Raw genomic sequence first — 26,398 nt, 5'->3', positions numbered from 1 at the left:
ACGTTACTGCTTTATTGCTGTCCAGAGAGGTTATAGCACAAATGAAAAGCAGGACAAAAAAAACCAAAACCCAGAAGAGTTGCGGTATAAAAAATTATGGGATTTCAACGGGTTACAGGATATGCACTTATTGGAACTGAATAGCACCCAAACTTTCACAAGCACAATCAGGTGCTAATGCTCCGATAGTATCACAAGCACAAATGACCATGAATGTGCAATTTAGAAGGATGTGTGGAAAAGTCTCATGCACACACTAGGAAGACTACTCAGAAATTTCAGGTGGTACAAAATCAGCAGTGGGGCCGACCCTACCATTAGGCAGAGTGAGGTAGCAGATGCTGGAGTGATGGCAAGGTGCTGGAGGTCAGAGCTGTATATGCCATAGAGCCTATCCTGAATTTCCTAAGCTAGCCTAATACCATCAGGGGCAGTGGAGGGCAGTGTCCAATCGCCAGTATTAACATCAGATTCAACTTCCAGTCTCATTCGTGGAATGGAGCTTCCATGTTTTCTTTTGCTGCAAACAGCAAATGTCTTAGGTTGGCTATGTGCAGCAGCTAAATTTATGATTGATTGATTGATTGATTGATTGATTGATTGCCTCAGCCACCCTGGGCAGCTTCCAACAAATATAAAAGCACAATAAAACATCAAACATTAAAAACTTCCCTACATGGCCTTCAGTAATGCGTCTTGCTTCTGTATATTCGCCTCTGTGCATTTAAAGACTATCTATTTCCAGAAAGGAGATGTATATAACTTTCTTTCTTTCTTTCTTTCTTTCTTTCTTTCTTTCTTTCTTTCTTTCTTTCTTTCTAAAAATAAAAATTGTTCCCTGCCATGGAAACAAAGTAAATGCCTTGCTCCTGTAGAAACATGTGGGGGGAAAGGATGTGTTTTGAAACAAACTGAGATACGTTGACGTAAAATTCTTGACTTCCCTCGCTCTGCTAACGGACAGTCATTGAATGGTTAAGGTGGCAAATCCCTAATGTGCCATAGCATTAACCATGATTGGGGGCAGGGGGGGAGCATATTACTCTAGAAAACTAAAAGAAAGAAAGGAAGAACAGCTTTTTCTGTCCCCTACACCCTACATAAACCTGGAGATGGTGTGAGAAAATGGTCGTTTCATAGCAACATAAGGAACAAGATTTCTTAAGACTTGCAAAGACTTTGGGCGGTAAAAATGATTACTCATTTGTTGCTGTTGTTATAAGGGGTACCAGTCATCCAGTTGAAGAAATCTTCTTTGATTGATCATATGTGTTGGTTGTTAGAGGAGCTGGACATGGAGAGAGGGGTTAATTTCTTTCATGGGCACAAATCACCCCATGAATGAGACAAGCCAACAGGTATAAGGTCAGCCAAGCAAGTTGCTATGGCAACGGCCTATATAAATGATTAAGGCATGTCGGCTTATTAGTCAGTCCGCGAGTCTGTCTGTGAGTCGGAGTCTGTGTTATGTCTTGAATTGCTAGAAGCAACAGATATACTTTCTACTTGCATATATCCGTATCTGTATCTGCAAAGCCTACAAGCTGTATGTGTATATCAACATCTGGAATGGTATTAGTGAAGCCTGATCTTCTGCAGCAGTAAACTATTTTGGACCTTATTTTGGTGCCTCTGTGTGGTGACTGGAACTTCCACTTACATGGGTATCACACTTCAGGTTCCCAACATCGAGATGATTAAGGGGCCAGTTAATTGCATCTGCATAAATTTGGTTATAGAGACAGAATAAGAGCATAGTAAGCTGTCTTACACCAAAGCTGATCAGTGGTCCATCAAGTTCATAGGCTGGAGCTTTGACACAATCCACATCTACTCATAAGTAAGCCAGACGTAGTTTGAAGGGACTTGCTCCCAGGTAGAGGAGTATGGGATTACAGCCTTAATTAACTAAACACTACAGTATTCCTCCTCTTCCTCCTCTTCCTAAGGCACCATTGCTGTACAGAGAGTAACAACATCAAAAAAATGAGAGTAATGTTTTTCCATATTTGGACATGTGCTTGTTGTAGAAATAGACACCTGTCAACAGCATTGCTCCTTTTTTTAGAAAGACATTGCTTATTATCTCAGCTCTTAACTGATGTCTTTGCTAACTTGTAATAAGAATACAATGAACCTCCAAAGGTATTACAATGAACAGTAAATGACAGCTGGGATGTTTGAATACTGTACCTGACTTTTTCCACATGCAATGAAGAGCTGGAGGCCGCTGTGCAGAACACACTTACCAGGGACTGTAAGCACCATTGAAAGCAGAGAGACTTGCATTGGATTGTGCAGCTTTTAATTTTCAATTTTCAGCTTTCCCATCTATCCTGATTAAGAGTTCTGTGCAACACAGAGGTTTGCATACTATTTTTTGAACCAGCTGGCCCGATAAGTGACTTCATTTTCATGAGGGAGAGAAATCCCATTCCAACAGGAGACATAAATTCTCAGCTGTCTGCACCTCTCCTCCCGCTGAGGGAGTGGCCAGAAACTGAATTTTCACCAAAGCTACAAATTGACTTTGGCTGTTTCATTCCTAATTCGGAGGGAGGGAAGATTCCAAAGTTTAGTGCTGGTGTGGAAATAAAACAGAAGCCTTCTTCTCCCTTTCCCGCCAAAACACATTCTGTGTGCCTCACACAAAGACACATCTCAGACCGTTACCAGTTTTAAGTTCAACATAATGTTTTCAACCCTCCTCAGAGTAAAGGGGATATTTAACTGATAAACAGCACATATTGAGCAGAAGGGATGAGGGGCACCTGATGAGGTGGGACAACGTTGCAGAGCTACCCTAGGGAGGGGACAACCAAAGTCAGGGCTGTGTAAGGACTCTGATGGCGCCAATGTGGATCTTCTGTGGAGACTGTTTCCCCATCCCTCCGAAAACAACATAGAAGTGATCACTTTCCCTTTCTGAGGGCGAAAAAGAAGTCAAGCTGAAAAACTATGAAAGGCTTTGAGCTCAACATTGTTGCCGGAAAGGTGGGTTACAATGGTCGAAATAATAATAATAATAATAATAATAATAATAATAATAATAATTTATTATTTGTACCCCGCCCATCTGGCTGGGTTTCCCCAGCCACTCTGGGCGGCTTCCATAGAAACCAAAAATACACTAAAATATCACACATTAAAATTGAATTAAAACAAAACAAAATGTGGTACCTGCGCAGCCCTGACCTTGTTGCTGCTTTGTGTCAACACCGCATTATCCAAATAGCATACGTGGCAGCAAGAACAGTGTTGGGGGAGTGGTTTTGTGGCACTATTTCACCACGTTGTCTGCTTCTGGATGAGACCACAACTCAACGGCAAGGCACCTGCCCCGCCGCACACAGATGGTCTCAGGTTCAAATTCTAGCATCAGCACTAAATGAACCAGGCAGCAAGTGATGGGAAAGATCCTGAGAAGACTGTTGTCATTCAGAGTCAACAGTACTAGGTTCGAAGGACAAATAGGCTGGCCTTGTATGAAGGATGAATGAATATTTCTGGCCTGGACAATGTTTGTTTTAAACCCATAATTCTGTATCGTTTCCAAATTTATTTCACATTTTAAAATTCCTCTAATAAGAGAATATCAGTGTGCAGGTAAGTGCACATTTCCTCTCTAAATATGTATCTGGAGGTGTGTTTTCTCTCTGCGCACAAAACTGGGAAGTAAAAATCCAGAAACGTTTGAAGGCAGAGCAGCAGATCATCATCATCATCTTGCAGTCGCCAAAGGGGATGCCTGAAAAGCTAATGGGTGGGGCTAGACCCCCTCTGCCCCCCTGTAAATGGAGCACCAGGAGACAGCCTGCTCTAGGCCTGCTACAGAGCCCTGCCTGGGAGCGGTATAAAGCCCCATTCAATGTGGTATGTGCTCCCAGCACCTGTGTGAAACATGAAACAGTATTTGAGGTTCAGGAGACGACACAGTGTGCTGCACACAAACGCCTTGCCAGCATGAGTAAGCCAGGGCACGTTGCCATTTCAAGCTGCTTCCGGCCAGCGGCTGTTTTGTGTGATGTCAAGTGGACAACGAACCATTGGCTCTGAACGCACAATGTGAGCAGCAGCCTAGCCAATTCCAAACTGTACCAGCCTGTCTCATCTCTCGCACCATATTCTCTGCCAAACATCGGATAAACCCCTGATGCATTTGAGGGGAGCCAGTGTTCCTTTCATGGGAGAGAAGAGCAAACTTTTAGTTCCTGTTCCATCAAACATTTTTTCCCTTTTCTTTTTTAAATGAGCGTTGCAGAGAGGTTACAGGCCTGTGTTTGTGGGGCGGGGAGACGTTCTGTTTAGCATTCTACCTCAGGGCTTATCTTATCGCTGTGTTTACAGCATAGAAATGGATGACTGACCGTCAGCTGCCAGAAAAGAAGAAGAAGAAGCATGGACTGCTTTGTGCTGCTGCAGATAACATGCCCTTTGCAAACTTCCTCCTTTCCAAAGTGCACTAGAAGAGTCCAAACTGAACTACAGCCAGCATTTCAACACTATTGATGATATATACACTATCTCATCCAGGATTCAAAGGCCTTCCTAAAGCAGGAATGGGGGGAAATTTGTCCATTTGGCATTTTAATACAAACCTAACCAGCAGTTTAATTCCAGAACCAAAATGGAGCTATTGGCCAGGGGTGCCAACTTGAATAAAATATTGTGCATATTATTTGGTGCATGATATTATTTGTCTCGAGTCTTCTTTTTGGCTCCCTGATGGGAATTCACCCTTCTTGGGGTGTGGGGTTGTGGTGCCAGTTCTCCAAGCCCAAACCATGTACAAAACAGGCATATATAATCTATTTTCATTCCACTTGAAATCATTTCCTATAAAAAATACTGATGTTATTAAAAGCTGCTATGACAATTCCATATATACTAAAGCAATTTCATATTTTAACAAAAGATTTCAAATCCAATAAAGATGCAGACAGGGAATAAAGGTGGTACACAAACAGGTGTGTATTTCTGAAAATAATGTACAGATTCTATATGGGAATTTAGCTTGTGAAAATGCACATATTCAGGGGGGAAGTATGTCAAAGTGCACGTGAATTTTAATGTGCAAGAGAAGAAAGTTGGCAAATTGGGGCAAACTGAGTTTAAGATTGGCAAAGGAGAAATGGAAGCAGAAAAATTTATCCACCCCAAACCCTAAAGGGTGCCTGGGATGAGCTTTTGAGTTTTCTCTTTGAACAGGACCTCCCACGCACCATAACACACACAGATTTTGCATTTCCTCTGACTTTCTAAAGAGGCTTTTTGTGGGGGCACAAAGGAAAAAACCCATACACCATCTCTAAGAAAATGTCGCAGTTTGGGAGAGTAGCCTCACATGCACAAAAATTCCTTTTCATCCATCTCTGATCTGTTTGGGATATGAAATTTGGTGCTTGGTTATTAGATAGATATTTTGAATTCTGGTGCTGGAGGAGACTCTTGAGAGTCCCATGGACTGCAAGAAGATCAAACCTATCCATTCTGAAGGAAATCAGCCCTGAGTGCTCACTGGAAGGACAGATTGTGAAGCTGAGGCTCCAATACTTTGGCCACCTCATGAGAAGAGAAGACTCCCTGGAAAAGACCCTGATGTTGGGAAAGATGGAGGGCACAAGGAGAAGACTGACCAATTAAAAGATTTGCTTCACTACAGAAAATGGTGCCAGTGCCAGACCTGAGTCGGAGGGGGGGGGGGACTTTGGTAATATGGCACCTTGAGCGAGGACAAAATTTGGGGGGCCCTCCAATATTTCTTATTTTTACAGTAATTCATTTTTGTTCAGTTGCTTTTTTATGAATCTTCTCAATAGGTACTGTATAAATAAAGATATTATTATTATTATTATTATTATTATTAGCCCTCTCAGATTGGTACCCTGTGTGAAGGAACCGCCTCTGCCACCCTAAATCCAGTGTTTAATAATAATAATAATAATAATAATAATAATAATAATTTATTTATACCCCGCCCATCTGACTGGGCTGCCCCAGCCACTCTGGGCAGCTCCCAATTAAATATTAAAAATAAATACAGAATTAAACATTAAAAACTTCCCTAAACAGGGCTGCCTTCAGATGTCTTCTAAAAGTAGGATAGTTGCTTATTTCCTTGACATCTGATGGGAGGCGTTCCACAGGGCAGGCGCCACTACCAAGAAGGCCCTCTGCCTGGTTCCCTGTAACTTGGCCTCTCACAGTGAGGGAACTGCCAGAAGGCACTCGGAGCTGGACCTCAGTGTCTGGGCTGAACGATGGGGATGGAGACGCTCCTTCAGGTATACAGGGCCGAGGCCGTTTCGGGCTTTCAAGGTCAGCACCAACACTTTGAATTGTTCCCTGAGTGGACTCACAGCTTGGAGCTTCAACAACCTGAACCATTGCTTGGCATTGCTTCACCCCAACACACCTTGTGTTGCATCTACTGAAGAATGTGTCTACTGCCGCCAGTCACCCACCTCCCCTCCCTGGGCATGTCTTTTCACTGGTGGCACTTTGGAATGGACCCCGTCAATGGCTGTCAACCACCATTTTGCAACAACAAACATGGAATGCCCAGTGTCAACACCCCCAGGGCCTCTTTCAAATGCTACTCCTACTCTAAGGAGACTCATAGACATTCTTGGTCATGACTAATTTAAGCTCATTAATTTAGGTGGGTTTACTCTAAGCAGAACTTATAACCCCAAGGCTTATATTTCACTAATATGCACATTTATGTACTCTTTTTTACCTCAATATATTAATTTCTGTACAAGTAATGTAGCTGGAGAACTGCGCTGCAGCACAGATTTTGAAAGACGGCTGTGTTTTGGTTCGGAAAGTGAGAATTTGGTAGGTTCACTTTTAAATGCAAACTGAATTGAATTTTTCCTTTAGACCACCTCCAGAAAGAAGGTGCTGTTATGCTCATCTCCTGCCCATGGGCTTTGTATTTCAGGCATCTGGTCAGCCGCTGTCAAAAACAGGCTACTGGTCTAGATAGGCCTTTGGTCTGCTCCAGCAGCCAAGCTGCCCTGATGTTCTAAAAACAAGACTTCACTGAAACAGCTGGGGCTGTTTCATCTGTCAGTCTTTCTCTACTTTAAAGCGGCATTTTTGATTTTAAAATGACTAACCATGCTCTGACCCTTATAGGAAATGTTATATTTTCACATGCATGAACCCGAAAGGAATCGGTCGTCTTTGTCCGATGAGGCATGACATTCTTACAGGTGCTTCCTCCCAATTTCTGACATAGGGACCCCAGGGACTTCAGATTCTTGTAAAGAAACTGGAGTGGGGGTGCACACATGAGCACCAGCCACCTTTCTTGAGAATCATTACTGAGGCAAGTCCTTCATTTGGTGTAAATAAATGAGGAGAACCGCCAACTGGTTTTAGCAGAGAATTTAAAGTATCCTGGAAGCTACCTTAAAACAGACTCAATCTCCAGGGTCAGATTTTGTCCTCTGCCTGGCAGGGTCTCAGGCAAGGTCCTGTTGCCTGGTCCTTTTTGACTGGAATCACCAAGGTTTGAACTGATGCACTCAAAGGAGCAGCCACTTCTGAGTTGCAGCTCTTCACCCAAATCCTCTAGCTCACATCAGAATATGAGCAGAAGGGCTCCTCATGACTCACCCGGCTAATTTCCACTGGTTGTGAGCAGGCACTCACAAGGTTATCTAAGTGATGGGTTCAGTCAGAGGGCCACATTCCCTTCTGGGCAAGCTTCCAAGGGCCACATCTGACTGGTGGGTGGAGCCAGAGGCAAAAGTGGGTGGAGCGACCTATGTAAATTTTAGTCTTGTACTACAGACTAGTTTTGACACTATCCTCCATTCAGACAAGCAAAATGCTTTATCAGAGTTCAAGGATACTCTCCAGTCAGGCAAAAAGCACTCAGACTGCACAGCAGGACCTTGCCTAGGGAAAGTGGGTGTGGCCAGGGAGCATTCCGAGGGCCAGGCAGAGAGGTCCAGAGGGCCACATTTAGTTCCTGGGTCTGAAGTTCCCCTAATAAAAGGTCTACTGGCCTTAAGAATCCTACAACAGTGACTTCCTCCCATAAATAACAGCTTACTTTATTAGGCTGAAAATACGTGATGTTCTTTGTGGGGTGATTGTTGTTGTTTTTAACGCTCAGATAAGAAATTTGTGCCGTTTGTGCCCAACATCTTTCACATTACAGTAACTTTGGAGGAACTGTATGTTGTGGTGAAGAACAGCACTGTGCAAAAGGGAGGGATTTTTTTTTTTAAGTGCTTGTGGTTAGAGGATGTGACATCGTCACGCCGTTCAGCGGGAACCTGGTCTTTAAAAAAAAAGCTGAAAGGAACATCTTGACGGCCTGTTATCACATCAAGGTGCAAAGAGCAGCTAATAAGCCCAAGAGGGGTGGAAAGGACCCCCTCCTGCCCCAGAATATGCACTGGCAAAAATGTGAGTTCTGGACTCTTCTTTTTTTAAAATAATAATAATAACTAGAATGCAAAGATAGGCTCTGGGAGTAAGCCCTACTGAATTCAATAGGACGCATTGCTGAGTAGACATTGTTAGGATTGCACTGTTGAACAGTACTGTAGCAAAACTATAGAGGAAGAACTGCTAATTTTAATTATCCTTTTGGATTTTCCAAAGTGCTTCTCAGTTATTATTGTATTGGAACCGTTCTGAGGTAGGTCTTTATTCTTATTCACATATTGCAGCTGGGGGGGGGGGGACTGAGGCTGAGAGTTTGTGACTTAAGCAGAGATGGCCCTGGAGCTCTTCCAGATTAAATCATTCACAGCATAAAAAGAAGAAGGTGCCAGGCTGAAGTCTTTTCCTCTTGCCCTCTGGCATATTTGGAACAAGCAGTGCTTACCGGGTGATAAATGGTGAGCACTTTGCATATGCTCAGATGAACACTGCTCTCTAGAACTACCTTGCAACGTTTTGTCATTGAATCCTGGCCGGCAACCAACAGAATAGAATTAACTCTTCTTACTCTTTTAACTCTCACCTTGGTACCGTTCAGCTTTGCTTCAAGTGCGCCTGCTAAGAATCCACAGATCTGAGGCTGACAGATCTGTGACAATGCCTTCATAGAAGACGTTTGGCTTTTGTGTACTGGAAAGGCAAATTATCTGAACCATCACTTGTTTTCTGGCACACATACAAATTCACAGTGCGATTTAAAGCACAATCCTGCATAGGTTTACTTAGAAGCCAGTCCTGCTAAGTTGTTTTTGTTGTTGTTTAGCCGTTTAGTCATGTCCGACTCTTCGTGACCCCCATGGACCAGAGCACACCAGGCACTCCTGTCTTCCACTGCCTCCCACAGTTTGGTCAACCTCATGTTAGTAGCTTCGAGAACACTGTCCAACCATCTCGTCCTCTGTTGTCCCCTTCTCCTTGTGCCCTCCATCTTTCCCAACATCAGGGTCTTTTCCAGGGAGTCTTCTCTTCTCATGAGGTGGCCAAAGTATTGGAGTCTCAGCTTCAGGATCTGTCCTTCCAGTGAGCACTCAGGGCTGATTTCCTTAAGAATGGATAGGTTTGATCTTCTTGCAGTCCATGGGACTCTCAACAGTCTCCTCCAGCACCATTAGGGCTTCATAACTGACTACTCTGAGAACAACATGCTGAACTAGAGGGGACTTTGGTCTGATCCAACAGGGCTCTTCTTAGATCATTACATTCGTAATATTCTTTCATCCTCCATCTCTGTAAAACGGTGCTTTAACTTCACCACTATCCTTGGAAGCCTTAGGTAAGTTACAGTGGTACCTCAGGTTACAGACGCTTCAGGTTACAGACTCCGCTAACCCAGAAATAGTACCTCGGGTTAAGAACTTTGCTTCAGGATGAGAACAGAAATTGTGCTCCGGCGGCGCGGCAGCAGCGGAAGGCCCCATTAGCTAAAGTGGTGCTTCAGGTTAAGAACAGTTTCAGGTTAAGAACGGACCTCCGGAACGAATTAAGTACTTAACCCGAGGTACCACTGTATTTATTCTTAGCCTCAGTTCCTCATATGAGAAATGGGAACCCTCTGTATGCTCCTAATGGAAAGCTTGCTCGGCTGCAGGCAGATAACACGATGTTATGACATTTCCTGGGATTCCACGTATCTTGGTTTTTAGAGAATAACAGTGCCGTCCTTTACTGCAGGGGTTGACAGGCTTCAGGCTTGCAAGACCTGCCGTATTTATGCAAATCTAATGTGCCATCAAATCTAATGTGCACCCTAATTTTCTTCAATGTAAACAACAACAACAAAAGCAAGACCTGAGTGCAACAGCAACACTCCCCAACTGTGAATCCCACCAACTGCTATTCAGAGACATGTTGCCTCTGACAGAGCAAGTAGAGTATAGACAGGAGGCTAGTAGCCAGGAGTAGCCTTCTTCACCAGGAGTTTATGCAACCTTCTTTTAAAGCCATCCAAGTTGGTGGCTGTAACTGCAGGCAGTGGGAGCAAATGTCATGGGTTAACTATGCACCATGTGAGATAACACCTGCTTTGGTCTGTCCTGAACCTTCCAACATTCAGCTTCTTTGAGAGAGGGATAAAGACTGTCCGCTTTCTCTAGACAATGCATAATATCATTTACCTCTGTCATGTCCCTTTTTTACTCACCTTTTTTGGCAAGTCGATTTACTTTCTGTGGAGCAAGCAAATTTCCAGCATGTATAATGCAGAGAGAATATTTCCAATGCTTTTGTCAGATTAGTCACCATGAATCAAATGTCACTGAATGATTCACAATTGCAGCAATGCTTTTTTTTTTTTTAATGACAACAGTGGTTGCCAACCAAACAATTTCCATTTTAGAAAGTGAATCTTATCTTTTGCATCTGCCTTCAAAAAATGTCAAATAATCAGCAAAGAGTTAAGGGGAATGGCATCGATCAGGCCACTGGCAGCTGCTGTTGGGCTATTGCATTTGAGCATGTGCAGAATGCCTGTTAACACAGAGCAACTACAGGGTACCCAACCACCTTTATTTCTTTCACTCCTTCTTTTCTATATAGCATAAATTCAAAGTGGCTGACAAATCAGAAAAAGCAGGTAAAAGTACAGTATGCACATCCATCAACAGGGACAGATGAAGCTTTCAGCTTTGGTTCTCTCTGTTTCTTACTTTCCCAAATCTTAAGCACAGTTCTCCTCATTTCTGTTCGTTTATTATGTTTATTTATTTTTAAAGTTCTCATGAACTTTAAGTGCCATTTAAGTGCACATTTTGCCTATTAAACTCATGTTTGTATGCAATTCTCCTTTAATAAATGTTACTTTTGTTATTTTTCACTAATATATGCCTTTATAGGCACGTCTTATATCAGGGATGCCATATTTCTAAAAGTGAAAATCCAGATGCAAAAGTTGTTTAGCTTTTTATGGCAAAATCTCAATAATAATAATAATGATGATGAAGAAGAAGTTTTTGAGCTATTTTTAAGGAAATTCGCCAAAATCTACACTTCTGACATGGGTTGCCATTTGTCTGAATTTTCCCAGATATTTCAGTGATTTCTGCCCGGACACAGTTTCCAACAGCCGAATCCTGGCTATGTCCTGGAAATTCCAGGTGTATGGCAGCCCTATCTTATACAAATACATTCTGGAGAACTTCGCTGCAAAATTCGGAGAAGTGTGAATTTCAAAGGATAGTGGTGTTTTGGTCCGTGCATTGTTTTGAAAAGTATGAATTAGGCTATCTGAATTTCTCCTCCATCCCAATTGGAACTGGAGGCTGCTACTCCACTTGGTTCTCCGTTACTGCAAATGCTTTTTTTAAAAATGAACCTTTAACCAGCCACATTCTGGCTGTGAACCAACACACACTTTGAAGTGCTTTCTTATTTTGGGCATTTGTGGAAATGCCCAACAGACCACTAACAGTTAATTTATGGAATATGCTGCCACAAGATGGCCACTGGCTTAGGGAGATTTTAAAAAGAATTAAACAAATTCATGGAGTAAATGGTCCTATCAAAGGACACAAAATAGAACCCCAGGTTCAAAGGCAGTGTCCCTCTGTGTTATGTACTGAAGTTCTCACCCTGGGCCAGCAGGGGGGATACTGTAGATAGTTTTCACTCAGGTCCACATATGCAAATAAGGGATTGAAAGTGACGTTCAGTGATTGGACAGTTACAGAAAGTGGTTACTGTTGCATTGTAGTGGAGCTCTATATAAGCAGGGTGGCTGAACCCTTCAGTTCAGTTCTGTTCTGGCCTGTGAATAAACAAGAGCTATTTGAAGAATCACTGGGTTGTCTGATATGTTCACCCACAACTTAACACTGTGAGTACCAGGTGCTGGGGACAAACAGTGGGGGGGGGTCTGTCCTTCACACCCTGGTTTGGGGCTTTCCCAGAAGCATCTTGTTGGTGACTGCTGGGGAAAGGATGCAGGACCACGGATCCATTTAGCCCAGTTCTTAAACTGCCACTGTGCAAATGAGTCCCCTTGGAAATTCAGGACACCAAATACTTGGACATCCCAAGCACAGCCAGTTGAAATGAAAAGGTGGAAGTCAAATGTTTATCCTTCACTGATTCTGCAGCAGGTGAGGGTTAAGAAACCAGCTCTGAGAGTTCTTGAGAAGTGAGACTGAAAGATGAAACCATCATGTGTGATGTGTTCCATCATGTGCGCCTCCGTTCAGGCGAAGCCACCTTGGGAAAAGTTGGTGGGGGAAACAAACTTCATTGAGGCTTCATAAACCAGCTGCTTGACTGCCATCAACATCAGCAGTGTTCTTAATAGATTTCCCCACCTTGAAATGTAAAATGCAGCTAAGGATGGGCAAATCTGTCAATTTCGGCTTCTCCCAGTTTATATGCAATATTGCCTACCATGCACAGTTTTGCAAATCAATTTTCCCCAATATAAGGAATCTTTGCATGTTCTTTTCACTAACATATGCAGACTTTACCCTAGTACATGCATTTTTGAACGTGTTGCTTGGCTGGAGAACTGCACTGCAAAATTCAGAGAAGGTTGAATTTCGAAAGACAGCTGTGTTTCGATTCACGTACCACTTCAGAAAGCATAGATTTGGTGTGTTTGCCTTTAAATGGTGAACTGAACCAAATTTCTGCCCCATATCTAATTGTAGCACAGGGGGTGGCTATGCTCTGCCTTCACGGTCAGATCCAGTAATGCTTCTGAATACCAGCTGCTAGAAGGACCGTCTCCACCCCCATCATTCAGCCCGGACACTGAGGTCCAAGCTCTGGCGGTTGCCTCACTGCGAGAAGCTAAGTTACAGGGAACCAGGCAGAGGGCCTTCTCGGGAGTGGCGCCTGCCCTGTGGAAGGCCTCCCATCAGATGTCAAAGAAATAAACAACTATCTGACTTTTAGAAGACATCTGAAGGCAGCCCTGTTTAGGGAAGCTTTTAATATTTGATGAATTGTTTCATTTTAATATTTTGCTGGAAGCCGCCCAGAGTGGCTGGGGAAACCCAGCCAGATGGGCAGGGTACAAATAATAAATTGTTATTGTTGTTATTATAGAGAGAGTTCTCTTGTGCTCAGGTCCTGCTTGCGATTTTCCCACAGGTTGGCCATTGTGAGAACAGGGTGCTGGGCTAGATGGGCTATTGGCCTGATCTGGTAGGCTCTTCATACACTCTTATGATTGGTAGCAGAGAGAGCTCAGCATGAAACGTGACATTTTCTCACTTCATGTGTATTTGCCATTGTGCTGGAGGTCCGAGTCCAGTCCAAGGAGGTATGGAGGCTGTCCGTCAAAGCTGAAGCAGGGTCCAAGGCAGGGAGTCGGGTGAGGTCAGGAACTCTGGCAGAAGAGCAAGGCAGGGTGCAGGAAGGAACAGGCAACCAACAATGTTGCTCCCGCAACCTGGGACTGGGGCTGGCTGGCTTTTATCTGTCCTGAGGCATAGGGTGGCCCCGGTCCACAGGTGACTCGCCTCTCCTGGCCTGGAGGCGAGCACTCCTCCTGTGGGAACTTAGTTCCCTCCACCTCTCTGCCCTGAGCCTCTGCAGCTCAGGAGAGGCTGGAGGGTTACTGGACCCAGAGGCAACCTCAGCTTCCCCTGACGGGGCTGAGAGTGGAGCACCTGCAGGCAGTGGGTCCTCCATCACCTCAGGAGCCAGAGCAGACTCAGCTGGTGCCTGCACCTGAGGATCCAGCACAGGTGAGGACCCTTCAGGCTCAAGCCCCAGCCCCGGCTCAGCTGGTTCTGGAGGCGGGGAATCCTGTGCAGGCTGGGATTCCTCAGGTTCAGCCTCTGAGTCCGAATCCCAGGCCATCCCAGCCATCATGGCAGAGTGACCAAACCATGTAATGCCTGGAGCGGAGATTGGCATCCTCTGGATCCCAACTTCCTTCTCCTTATTTTTAAAACTGTAGCTTAAACCAGGATAAGATCATATCATGGACCAGAGACCTCTTGGTCCTGGGAGTATGTCATGTGATCCTGGAGAGCCAATCCCAGGTCACGGCCCACTATATGGCATCAGTGACTCGCATTCCCTCAGAGCGGCATATCTTTGTTGGAGAGGGACACAGCTATACTTCTTGGCTGCCGCCCAACCCCTTGTTGCCTCCCAAACCTGCCTCTTCATCATTTCCCTGGCCAGGAACCTCAAGTCCAGGAACTGTGATGCTGTCTTAACATGTCTAGGATATACATATAAGCAAAGACCCTGCTTTAAGAGATACCTTTCCCATTTAGGCCAATCTTGTCACAAAACCAGAAGTTGCAATCTATTGAGGCAGTTCACCTGTCCATCTAGCTCAGTGTTGCTTACACTGACTGGCAGCAGCTCTCTAAGGTTTCGGACAGGGAATCTCTCCCAGCCCTACTTGGAGATGTCAGGGACTGAAGCGGGGACTTCTGCCATTGAGTTATTAGCCTTCTACAAAGGCAAGTATCTTTGCATACTCAGCCAGACAATGGCTCTCTAGGATCTACAGCAGAGGGCTTTCCCATTATCTGTTACCTGGTCCTTAAGACTGGAGATGCCAGGGATTGAATCTGGGCTCTTCTGGCAGACAAATCCGATTCAGTTAATATTTAATTTGCACTTTCTGAAACAGTGCGAGAACCAAAATGCAGCCGCCTTTCGGCATTTGCACACCAGATTTTGCAGTGCAGTCCTCTAACCAAGCGATGTGTACAAAAACGCACAAGCTAAGGAACTGCATGCCTTAAAAAGTGCATAGATGAAAATAGCATCCATAAATGCAGTATGTTAGAGGAAGCTGTTTTGCAAAAAATATGCATATCAGGCATAATTGCACAGAAAAGAAAGTGTCTATTATGAAAAAATTGCACAGAAATGAATCACAACTGATGTGGAAATGTGAAGAATTGAAGACTGGAAGAAACAAAAATTGACAAGATTCACCCATCCCTACCACTGACAGATCTATCATTCCCTCTGTGCAAGCACCATCATGGCTGGACCCCTCAGTATCCAGGAGTCTGCAACCTTTCTGGTTGTTGCAACCTAACCATTCTAGCACTCAGAGCTAAGCACTGGACATAGGCCACTACTGCTTTGTCTTGGTGGGGTTTTTCTCTTCTGCCACATGCGCCAATAAGGCCCGTGCAAAACACTTTTCCACGTGCTCTGTCAGCCATACACTCAGAATTCTCCTGTGCTATAACCAGCTCTACTTTTGCTCAAGGGCTTTTGATCACTGAGTAAACACTCCCAGCCTGGTGTTTGCTTAATATCTTTGCGCAGGGTTAAATGTTTATTGAAACATCCTGACCCAGATGTGACCAGAGATGGGGAGGGCGCGGGGGGGTTGGATCCATTCCTTGCCAGCTTTAAGTGACAGCTTTGCTCCAGAAAATCAAATGCCACCCTGGGAAAAAGCTAGACCCATGTCAGTTTCAGAAGGGAGCCTGGAGGAGTCTCTCCAACAAACAGGCCTCAACATGCACCAAGGGTGGGTGGGTGAGCGTTGCTGGATAATTGACACTGTTGGGGGATCGTGGTGACACACACAGCGTCAAATTGAGGCCACGAGCTCACTGACAGGGCGATGGGAGCAATTGACAGTCAGGAAAACAAGGGTTGTCTTCTGCGTGTTGACCCAGCACTGAGTCGACAACCGCAGTAGGAAGCAGAAGGCATTCCCACAGGCCAGCTACCTCTTACACAGCTGCGCAGCAGCCAAGGAAGAAAAAGGTACTCTTGAGGTCACAGAGAGATCCCTCTTCAGGACCCCTTCCAAGGTAGTGCCGTTTTTTGGCGCTCCTTTTGAGATTCTGAGGGCTGCAGGGACAAACATGGCAGCATAGCTATTTGAGGGCAGTGGCGGGGGGGGCACGGCTGTGTGGCTTCCATATTATTGTCCATGCAAACTGTCAAATTCACGGTGATGGCAAAGTAGAACCTCCATGTTCAGGGGCAGCCGGCGCCACTTACTACTGGTTGCTGGGGGGGGAGGCAAGCAATGGAAGAGGGCTGTTGACTTCAAGTCCCAGGATGCATCTGGCTCTTCTTGTGTCCCCACTTTCCCACCAACTCAGGAGAATCACAGAGCATGGAGTCGTAGCAAGCATATACAGTGGTACCTCGGGTTACAGACGCTTCAGGTTACAGACGCTTCAGGTTACAGACTCCGCTAACCCAGAAATATTACCTCGGGTTAAGAACTTTGCTTCAGGATGAGAACAGAAATCGTGCTCCGGTGGCGCGGCGGCAGCAGGAGGCCCCATTAGATAAAGTGGTACTTCAGGTTAAGAACAGTTTCAGGTTAAGAACAGACCTCCAGAACAAATTAAGTTCTTAACCTGAGGTACCACTGTTCCGTATTTTTCCATGTATAAGACTAGGTTTTTTTCCTAAAAAATAATGTCAAAAATTAGAGGGTGTCTTATACACTGATACATCCCCCCCTCATTTTCTTGAATCTGAGTCCCCCAAAATAGGGGGCGTCTTATACATGGGAGCGTCTTATAGACGGAAAAATACGGCACTTACTAGAGTCAAAGACATCCTCTGGGACTGCAGAGTCCTAGGCTGAAGAGTTTTTGTGTGGCGTATCTCTCTCTCTCTCTCTCAATGGTAATGTGTAATATTAATTCACCTAGTTCAACAGGTGACAGAGCCCACCATACTGCATTTGGGCCCCTCATCTCTGCTCATTATGCTGAGTAGGACCCTGAATGTCTGCCCCCAAGTCTTACCCTGATGGCACAGGAAGGTGTGGAGAGGGCATTGATGTGGCAACATCCTTGTGAACACAGGAGCCAAAGTAGCTCAGCTGGGAGAGCATTAGACTAGAAATCTGAAGGCCCCCTGGTTTGATCCCAGGCAATTTTGCTTGGCAGGGCCCTCCTTGATGCGAATGGGCTATCTTTCAGTGACACACTTTAGGTGTCAAAGGCCCTGCATTACACCCCTGGCATCTCAAGTTAAAAGAGTTGGGGGCAGCAGGTAGACATGGGGATCAATTAGGTTTGGTCCACATTTAATGCACGCATGCTTAACACACACTTTCTGGAAGAATACGTGAAGGAAAGCAGTCATTCTTTGAAATTCACGCTTCTCCAAAATTTGCACCGCAGTTCTGCAGCCAAATAATGTGTACAAAAATGCATATACCAGAGTAATGTGTGCTTATTAATGCATTTAATTAGTGAAAATATAATACGCAGAACGCATATTAGGGAAACAGCTAGCAAACATGTTTCTAGTAGGTAATGTTACATATGAAGATGTGTGTATTAGGAGAGATTTGCACTAAAATGCTTACAAATTTAAAAAATAAATACCGTATTTTTGCTCTATAAGACTCACTTTTTCCCTCCCAAAAAGTAAGGGGAAATGTGTGTGCGTCTTATGGAGCGAATACAGGCTGTGCAGCTATCCCAGAAGCCAGAACAGCAAGAGGGATTGCTGTGCAGTGATCCCTCTTGCTGTTCTGGCTTCTGAGATTCAGAATATTGTTTTTTCTTGTTTTTCTCCTCCAAAAACTAGGTGCGTCTTATGGTCTGGTGCATCTTATAGAGCGAAAAATATGGTAGACCACAAACCCAATGCAGGCTTCATCCACACCGTAAGTACATTTAAAGCACATTGCTCCCCCCCCCAAAAAAATAATAATCCTGGAAACTGTAGTTTGTTAAAAGTGCTGGCAATTATAGCCCTGTGATGGGGTAAACTCTAGTTCCCAGGATTCAAGGGAGCACTTTAAAAGTGTGCTATGGGTGTGACTGAAGACTGGAAAACTGGAAAGCTGAGAGAAGATGAACTTAACAGGGTATTGGAAAGAGCCCCTGCCTGAGAGCCCGGAAAGCTGCTACCAGTCAGAGTACTAGGCTCAATGGGTAAATAACCTGTCATGCAGACTGGCAATTAGTTATTTTTCCCCCTTGCTAATATGAAATATATTACCGTTTCCCTCCCACACTCAAAACCATCTAAAATAGCATTTCAAAGCAGAGGTTGTTCTAACTTCAGATGTCCTCCTGCGCCTCCTCAACTCAGCCACCTGCTCTGAGATTACCTACCCAAAATAGTCCCAGCTGTGATCTTGTCTGATCATCTCCGGCTTCCAGTTAGTCTCTCCAAGAGGAAGGCAGATAGAGCAGCTCAACAGCTTCTTCCTCAAACTCTAGCTTTATGGTTTCCTCCTTGAATTCATGTCTACCAGATATTCCCCTTTTTTGCCCTCATTGCTTCCAGCATGTATGGTTTAGCTGGACGTCTTGATTCCCAGACCCGGTTTCTTCTGGCTCCCAATTTCTTTCCATCCTGTGGTCCTCCAGATCCCAGTCTGCTTACCTCTTTTACTTTCTGTTCCTGGTGCCAAGTCCCTGTCCTTATCCTCTTTCCCCAGATCAACATGAAGCCCAGACTCAATCAGGCTCATTCTCCCCACCCTAAGTGCATATAAATAGGGCCGGTCCTACCATTAGCCAGACTGAGAAAGCTTCCTCGAGCAGCTGGTTCTGGGAAATGGGGAATGATACTGAGATGCTGGAGGAGGACAGAGCCATATGGGCCAATAATAAATTATTATTATTATATTGGAAGCCGCCCGGAGTGGCTGGGGGAAACCAGCCAGATGGGTAGCGTATAAATAATAAATTATTATTATTATTATTATTATTATTATTATTATTATTACATGGCCTGCACATGCTCTGCATACCCCTCAATGAGCCTGCTGCTCTCAGCAGGAAGACATTGGGCTCATCCACACTTAGTTTTTGCTCCATGCTTCCTAGGCACAAGTCTGCACTTTAAAGCAATTTTCTTCCTCCTGGCCAGTGTGGTGTAGTGGTTAGGAGCAATGGACTCGTAATCTGGTGAACCGGGTTCGCTTCCCCGCTCCTCCACATGCAGCTGCTGGGTGACCTTGGGCTAGTCACACTTCTCTGAAGTCTCTCAGCCCCACTCACCTCACAGAGTGTTTGTTGTGGGGGAGGAAGGGAAAGGAGAATGTTAGCCGCTTTGAGACTCCCTAGGGTAGTGATAAAGCGGGATATCAAATCCAAACTCTTCTTCTTCTGGCATTTCCCCCATGAAAACCCATTCTGAATCGGAACAAACAGCAATTTGAGTTTGGTCTGATTCAGTGGCAAAGAGTGAGTTTTTATGGGGAAAGTACCAGGGCAAACGCACACACACACACACACAAAGAGGACAAGGAGTTTTAAAGTGCCAGCCTGTGGCTAGAAATGCAGCAACAAAGGAAGTCTGAAGGAGACACATTGTCCCACTGCCCCTGCTGATGTTAAGATTCAGCTGCTGGTCCAATTTGCTTCTGAATATACAACGGGAGGAAGACACCATTTTTGTCCTTGACTTCTTGCAGCCAGATGTATTGGGACCCCCCCCCCTGCATGTAAATGAGCCTGACCGCAAAAGGATGCTTCACCTGAAACTCAGGTTTGGTGACAGGTGCTCCTTTTATGACTTTTGAAACACCATTTTCGACAGCAAACTGGCGCTTATTCCGAAGTAAATGTGCTCAGCGTCGGGGCAGCAGGTACAAACTCTGTTTTATTCCTGTAGTCATGACGGTGCTCTGATTTAAGTGAGTTTAGAAAGGGAAGAGCGTAGAAGCAAGCTGGAATGGCGGCGAGAGAAGGCAGAATAAGTGTGAACTGTGAATCACAACTGAAATATGCATGATTGTCTAAAGTCCAGGGTCTCAGTTTTGCTTCTGTGTTTGTCGAATGCTAAGGGGCTTACCACGCCACAGGGTAGTCTGCGCTCTGGCCTCAAATCACACATGCAAACGATTTCGCCTTCTGATACTTCCTCTTTGACTGTACAGAGGGCATAGCACAATCACTGCCTACGCTAAGATTTCATCTAAATTACAAATGCACAGTGGTTTTATACCACTTTAAGCAGTTTGGCTTCCCGCAGGGCATCCTGGGAGCTGTAGTTTGGCGAGGTGTTTTCCACAGACCTACAATTCCCAGGGTCCCGCTTTCCATAGGCATTCCATAGGCATCTTGTTGTCCATTGTAAGAACAGGACGCTTAACTAAATGAGCCGTTGGCCTGATCCATCAGGGCTCTTAAGTTCCTATGGTTCTCTGGGAAGAGGAGGTGGTGGTCTGTAATGTGAGCATGCCTGTGAGTGCTGTTCAAGAAAGCCCCTGCTGTCCTGGTGTATGCACAGTGTACAGTGGTACCTCGGTTACATACGCTTCAGGTTACAGACTCCGCTAACCCAGAAATAGTACCTTGGGTTAAGAACTTTGCTTCAGGATGAGAACAGAAATCGTGCTCCGGCGGCGCGGCAGCAGCGGGAGGCCCCATTAGCTAAAGTGGTGCTTCAGGTTAAGAACAGTTTCAGGTTAAGAACAGACCTCCAGAACGAATTAAGTACTTAACCTGAGGTACCACTGTACATTATTGTAGTGCACAAGGAATCAGGCCTGCGTGAGTACAAAGTTTAGAATGGGTTCTCTTCTTAAAAAAATTATGTGCACACTGTGTGCCAAAGTGTGAGAAAATATTTTGTGTAATTCATTTTTTGAGATACAAGCCAAGATCCGCAACTGCCTTGAGAAGGAAACACTTTCTGAATCATAACAATTATGCTCCTTGGGGTTTGTGTTATCAAGCGAATGTTTGCTTTCCATACTTCTGCAAACAGAAAAGGATTTCCATTGTATCTCCTCAAGAGCTTATTATTTTACTCTGTGTGTGTGTGTGTGTTTGATTATACCAGAAATGCAAGCGGGGGGCGGGAGGAGGGAAGGAAAACAGTTGTGTGTTCTGGTTTGCGCCTCTGAATTGATAGATTTCTCACCTGCCAGAGTGTCGGAGGGGGTGGGGAAAGGCCTAGCGGAAAGTGTGCACTTTGGGGGTTGAAAGGCAACCAGTCAGCCATGCAAACCCTTGCAGGGTGACAAACTCTTTTCAGTGGAAAGTTGGCTCAGTGGACAGTCCTAGTGACTCATCTAAAAAAAGTCCTTTCCAACTAACTTTGGAGAGGTAGTGTGAGTGAAGCTTGGCAGGTTCTCAAAAGAGGGCTCAGCCCTTTGTGATCTGAATATCCGTGATGGGCTGTTGCCAATAAACCCTTTCAAAATCCCTCAGCAAACTCTCGGGGGCTTTGGACATTTCTCCTTGGTTAACGTTGCCTTTCACTGTGGTTTTTGAAGAAACCTTGGGTGCCTCTGACGTTTATCCAAGGTCTGAAATAGCCACTTCCTTCAATGTCGTGCCCATGAGATGTCGCTGGACTACAATTCCCACCATCCTCAAAGCATTGGCGATTCCAGCTGGTGGCATCTGATGGGAGTTGGAGCCCAACAACATCCTGGAGGGCACCAGGTTGGGGAAGGCTGGTCTGAAGATGGTACGGGAGGCAGCTGCCTTACTTTATTTATCCAATATTTACAGAGAGAGCCTCTTGGAATAATGGTGTTGTCCCGAGTAATCTCCACACACACCCTTCTCTTCCACTTCTCCTTTCATCAACAGCACCACCCCCACTACGGTTGCCACTTAGGGTCATCCGTCTCTGAGTCCTTTGGTCTCCTACTTTTAAGGTTCACCAGGTTCTGGGAGCTGGTGGGTCTGGAATGCTTTCTAGTGATAACATGTCAGCCTCACCCCTCAACCTCAGAGCATGGGAAGCCAACCAAAGACTTATAATTTGGCATGAAATTTGGATAGTTTGATTATTTTACAATTTGGAATGTTTTTAATGTGGTCTTTATTGGATTGTTAAAATGGAAAAATTAATAAATATTATTACCAAAATAAAATAGTGATAACATGTCAGCCAGCTGCTCCAGCTCTGCCACCTCCTCCTCTCCCAAGCTTTCCCTCTCATCTGCCTCTGAGCTGTGATCTCCCTCAAACCCCTCTTGTAATTCTGAACTGTCTTCTTCTCCTCTGTCCAGTCCCTGACAGAACCACATGTCTGCTACCTTGTGTCCCATGAAAGAAGAAAAGCACAATACAAATGTAAGGAAATAAGTAAAGGTGAACAACAGGGTAGGGGCCATAGCTCAGTGTCAGGGCATGTAACTTGCATGCAGGGGACCCCAAATTCAGTCCTTGGTGTTTATAGTTAAAGGAATCAGGTGGATCTTGCTGTGCCTCAGAGACTGCCAACTAGGAAGTCCAATACTGGGTTGGATAGACCAATGTTCTGACCTTGTGGGAGGCCATTTCCTAGGTTTAAGTAATTTTTTTGTTATTTTTAAGTAGAATGGTGGGAATTAGACTCTAGTTCCCATTTGCAGAGAATGTGGAAGACAGCCCTGGGTTGTTTGACTCTTTAATTAGTTCTCTTTTTTCATCTTATAAAAACTACGCAAGACCCTCTCTTCTAAAGTTTAAATAACATATAGTTTTTACTTACTGTACTTTCAGTGGCAAATAAAATATATACAATGCAGGTGGATGTTTCTTAAGATGCTAATATGTCTTACATAGATTACCAGCCATAGGCAAACTCCAGCCCTCCAGATGTTTGGGACTACAATTCCCATCGTCCCTGACCACTGGTCTTGTTAGCTAGGGATGATGGGAATTGTAGTCCCAAACATCTGGAGGGGGGAGTTTGCCTATGCCTGCATTAAACTGTCGCAGACTAACTCTGAGGTAGACGGAAGCAGCAGAGCACAACTGTTAAGACTGTTCTATTAACTGCCATAACTGTACCAACTGAAAATAAGTGCCACGGAGTGTTTGACATCATAGAGTTCTACAGCCCTTGCAATCAATTCTTTGCATATGCATTTTGGATGCTAACATCCCACAGGTATCACATTTCTGAATACATTCTCAAGCAGGCAGAGCCATTCTGACAACACCACCTCATTCTGTCGCAAGGATAGACCAGGCCAGAGTCAGAGGTCATATTTGCAATCAGTTTTCAGCATCAGTCCCAGGGAGAGAGACATGAAATAACAGGTTAAAATCGGGCAGGCGTGTTTATGAAAACTTCTGACAATTGTGGACAGTAAAATTACGGGGCACGTTATCTTTCCTCGATAACCATTAATTGCCCTTGAAGCTTGTCGGCAGGCGAGACCGTGAACGTGCTGGAGGTGAAGAATGAAATCTGGCTTGTGTTTAAATCACTTCTCTTTAAGAACAAACTAATAATAATATTAATACATGCTCCCTTCCTCAGTTCTGGAAGGCATGTGCCAACATTTCTTATCTCATGGTAAGAATCGGCCCCTGACAAGATGCAGAGCAGGGAGGAGAAAGACCTCACACCAATTTGAAGCTCCCAAAGCAAGATTCCTCCTGACTGTCTATCATTCCTATGACTGCCGTGGTGCTTGGTGCAACACACAGAACAGCGATAAGCATGTTTCTGTGGTGGAGGAAGCCAAGAGAGTGGGAAGGAGTTGCATCTCAGTTGCTTCAGGAGCCAAGGTTTTGCAGAGAGAGAGAGAGAGAGAGAGAGAGAGAGAGAGAATGTCCTCTGTCTGTGCCATCAATCTGCTTGGCATTAATTTCCCTTGTCTGTTCTTAAGGTTCTCATGATCTCAAGTCCTCTAGGACATGCTGATTTTCCTTGTAAGATTTAAATGCATTCCCCCTCTGCAATTGCACTTGCAAGTAAGACATCAGGGGTCCCTTGAGTCTGTGCCAGGTGGAAAGCTACACTCCCAGTACGCTATCTGGGAAGAGCCGACCACACAACAATTTGGTTAAATGGTGTTTATTATAAATGGGGGAAAGGATCCGTTTCCCCAGAATATAACCCCCTCCCCTACAAAGCAGTATTCTTTTCTGGAGAGATGAATCAACACTGCTGTCTCTTTTTCCTTGTCCCTGCTGATAATACAGAGTTGCCCAAGTGTTCTTCTGAGCAAGGATGGCCAAATCTGACAGTTTTTGCTTCTCCCCATTTCTCCCCCCCCCAAAAAAAATATTTCAGCTCACTTTTAAACATCAGCTTGCACTTTCTTCTAAGTCCTCATGAACATTCGTCAAAATATGAGTGTGAATTTCTCCTAATATTAATGCTTGCATGCAGTTCTGCCTAATATCCACATTTTCTGCAAGGCATTTTCTTCCTAACAGAGTGCATTTTGTATGTTATTTTCACCAATATATGCAATTGCATGCATACTGTACCCTAGCATATGCACTTTTGTGCTTGGCTGAAAAACAGCACTGAAAAATTAAGAGAAGAGGGGATTTTGAACGATGGCTGTGTCTTGGTCTCATATTGTTTCAGAAAGTACAAATTAAATGTGGTCTGAATCATATTTCTCTCCCCGCCCCCATCCCTACATCCCATGCTACTCCCCGATGTTCCAAAGACGGTTCAGAGATAAATGCACAATTTGCAGGTGATTCTGTCAATGTCAACTGTGAACTTACTTAATTCTCTGGAGACGAATTCTTTAACAGAAGAGGCTATTGCCTCATACAGTGGCTCCAGAAAGATAAATGAAGAATGGAGTGGGGGGGGGCTGTGGCGGGAGACTATGTGATGATGAGCAAGTGATGTTAAGTGAAGATAAATGCTTCTGGCCCATTTCTGCAAGGTGAAAGGTACAGATGCCATCTGTGATCAACAGGACTCTGTAAGAGAATACCTTTTAAAATTTCTGCTTCACATATCTGCAGGCTGGGGAAAGGTGGCTGGCCAGAGAGAGGCACAGATTACTATTTCACAAGATTGTGGCAACATGTTTTACATATACAGAGACAGAAGTGAAACAGAGAGGCAGGGAGACAGAATAGGCAGAGGAAATTATTTGTGATAAAGGTGCTGGACAATTTGTGACATCCAGTTGTGAGAATGCTTGGATTGCAGAGTGATGAGAGTGCAAGCATTGATTTCAAAAATTATTTGGTGGGCTAGAGCATCAGACAGAGAGCTTGCTGGTGAAGCTTATTCACTGCCATAACAGTCATGCTGTTTTAATAGAAACCTTTTTTATTATCTGTGAAATGCCAAGACATGGGTCACCCATGTTTTGGGACCTATGAGCTCATGTGTGAAACTGTTGTGAGCAGGGGTGGAAGGATTTGTCAACCTTGGTTCTCTCATTTTTCCAATTTTAAATCCAGCTTTTCCACATTTCTGCAGCAGCTTGTGGTTGGTTTGTTTTAAGCAAAATCCTCACAAAAATTATCCAGTGTGTTAGTGCTAATTTCTCCTAATATACACATTTTTGTATTCATTTTTGCCTAATACACGATTTCTTGAAAGTATATTTTCCTTAATACTTAGTTTTCCCCTAAGATAATGCATGCTTGTATGTTATTTCTTATAATATATACATCATGTGCACTGTTTAATATAATAATTTGTGTACAAATCACTTGCATTGCAAAATTCGGAGGAGTGCAAATTTCAAAAGGTGGGTGTTTCCATTTGTATATTGTGAGAATTAGATTTGCCTTTAAATGCAAACTGAATTCAACTTCTCCTGCATCCCTACCCACTACCCCACTTGTTACAATTCAATTTGTTCCCTGTTTCCCCAAACAACTGGCCTTATGAAACATACTGAAGCAAAAGAACATTAAACAACATAACAAAACAAGTTGAATAGATACATTATCTATCATGTTACGCTCCCAGATTACATTCTCAGATACTTCCTTGAGTAAGAACATTCTCAGCTCTTACTTACAGTTCCCCACAAATGTCTTAATTATGGTTCCATGTGGCCCTCTCCCATAAACTCCAAATTCCTTAGTCTGCCAACATTTCCTGCAAGAGTATTTCCCCTTTCCACAATGCCCCTGAATTACTGACATTCCAACATGCCTATATCCATCTCTGTGGTGTCATAGCTTTGTTTCATCTTTGGGAAATTTTCTGTGCCCATGAAGTTGGTACTAAGTTAAAAAAAATAAGCTTGTGAGGTTGCTGAGGATTCTCCCTCTCTGCTTCCCAACCTGTGCATCTTATAATAGCTCCTGAAACTGATCTCACACATCTTCCTGTGGTGCATGTTCAGTCTTTCTCCAAC

General features: G+C 44.3%; 1 protein-coding gene across 1 annotated transcript in view; it reads left to right on the top strand.

Moving 5' to 3' along the window:
• Positions 1–8,396: 8,396 nt before the first annotated feature.
• The window catches only part of POU2AF1 (POU class 2 homeobox associating factor 1), a 32,465-nt gene continuing 14,463 nt past the window's right edge, over positions 8,397–26,398 (top strand). The window contains exon 1 of the mRNA XM_080983699.1: positions 8,397–8,427. Within this exon, the coding sequence (XP_080839825.1) occupies positions 8,412–8,427 (16 nt within the window). The 5' untranslated portion in view covers positions 8,397–8,411. The remainder of the gene's footprint in view (positions 8,428–26,398) is intronic.

Source organism: Podarcis pityusensis (assembly GCF_964106645.2).
Source record: "Podarcis pityusensis genome assembly, chromosome: 15".
NCBI classification, from domain to species: Eukaryota; Metazoa; Chordata; class Lepidosauria; order Squamata; family Lacertidae; genus Podarcis; species Podarcis pityusensis.
Note: the sequence above shows the minus strand (reverse complement) of the source record. Positions and strands in the feature narration are given on the sequence as shown.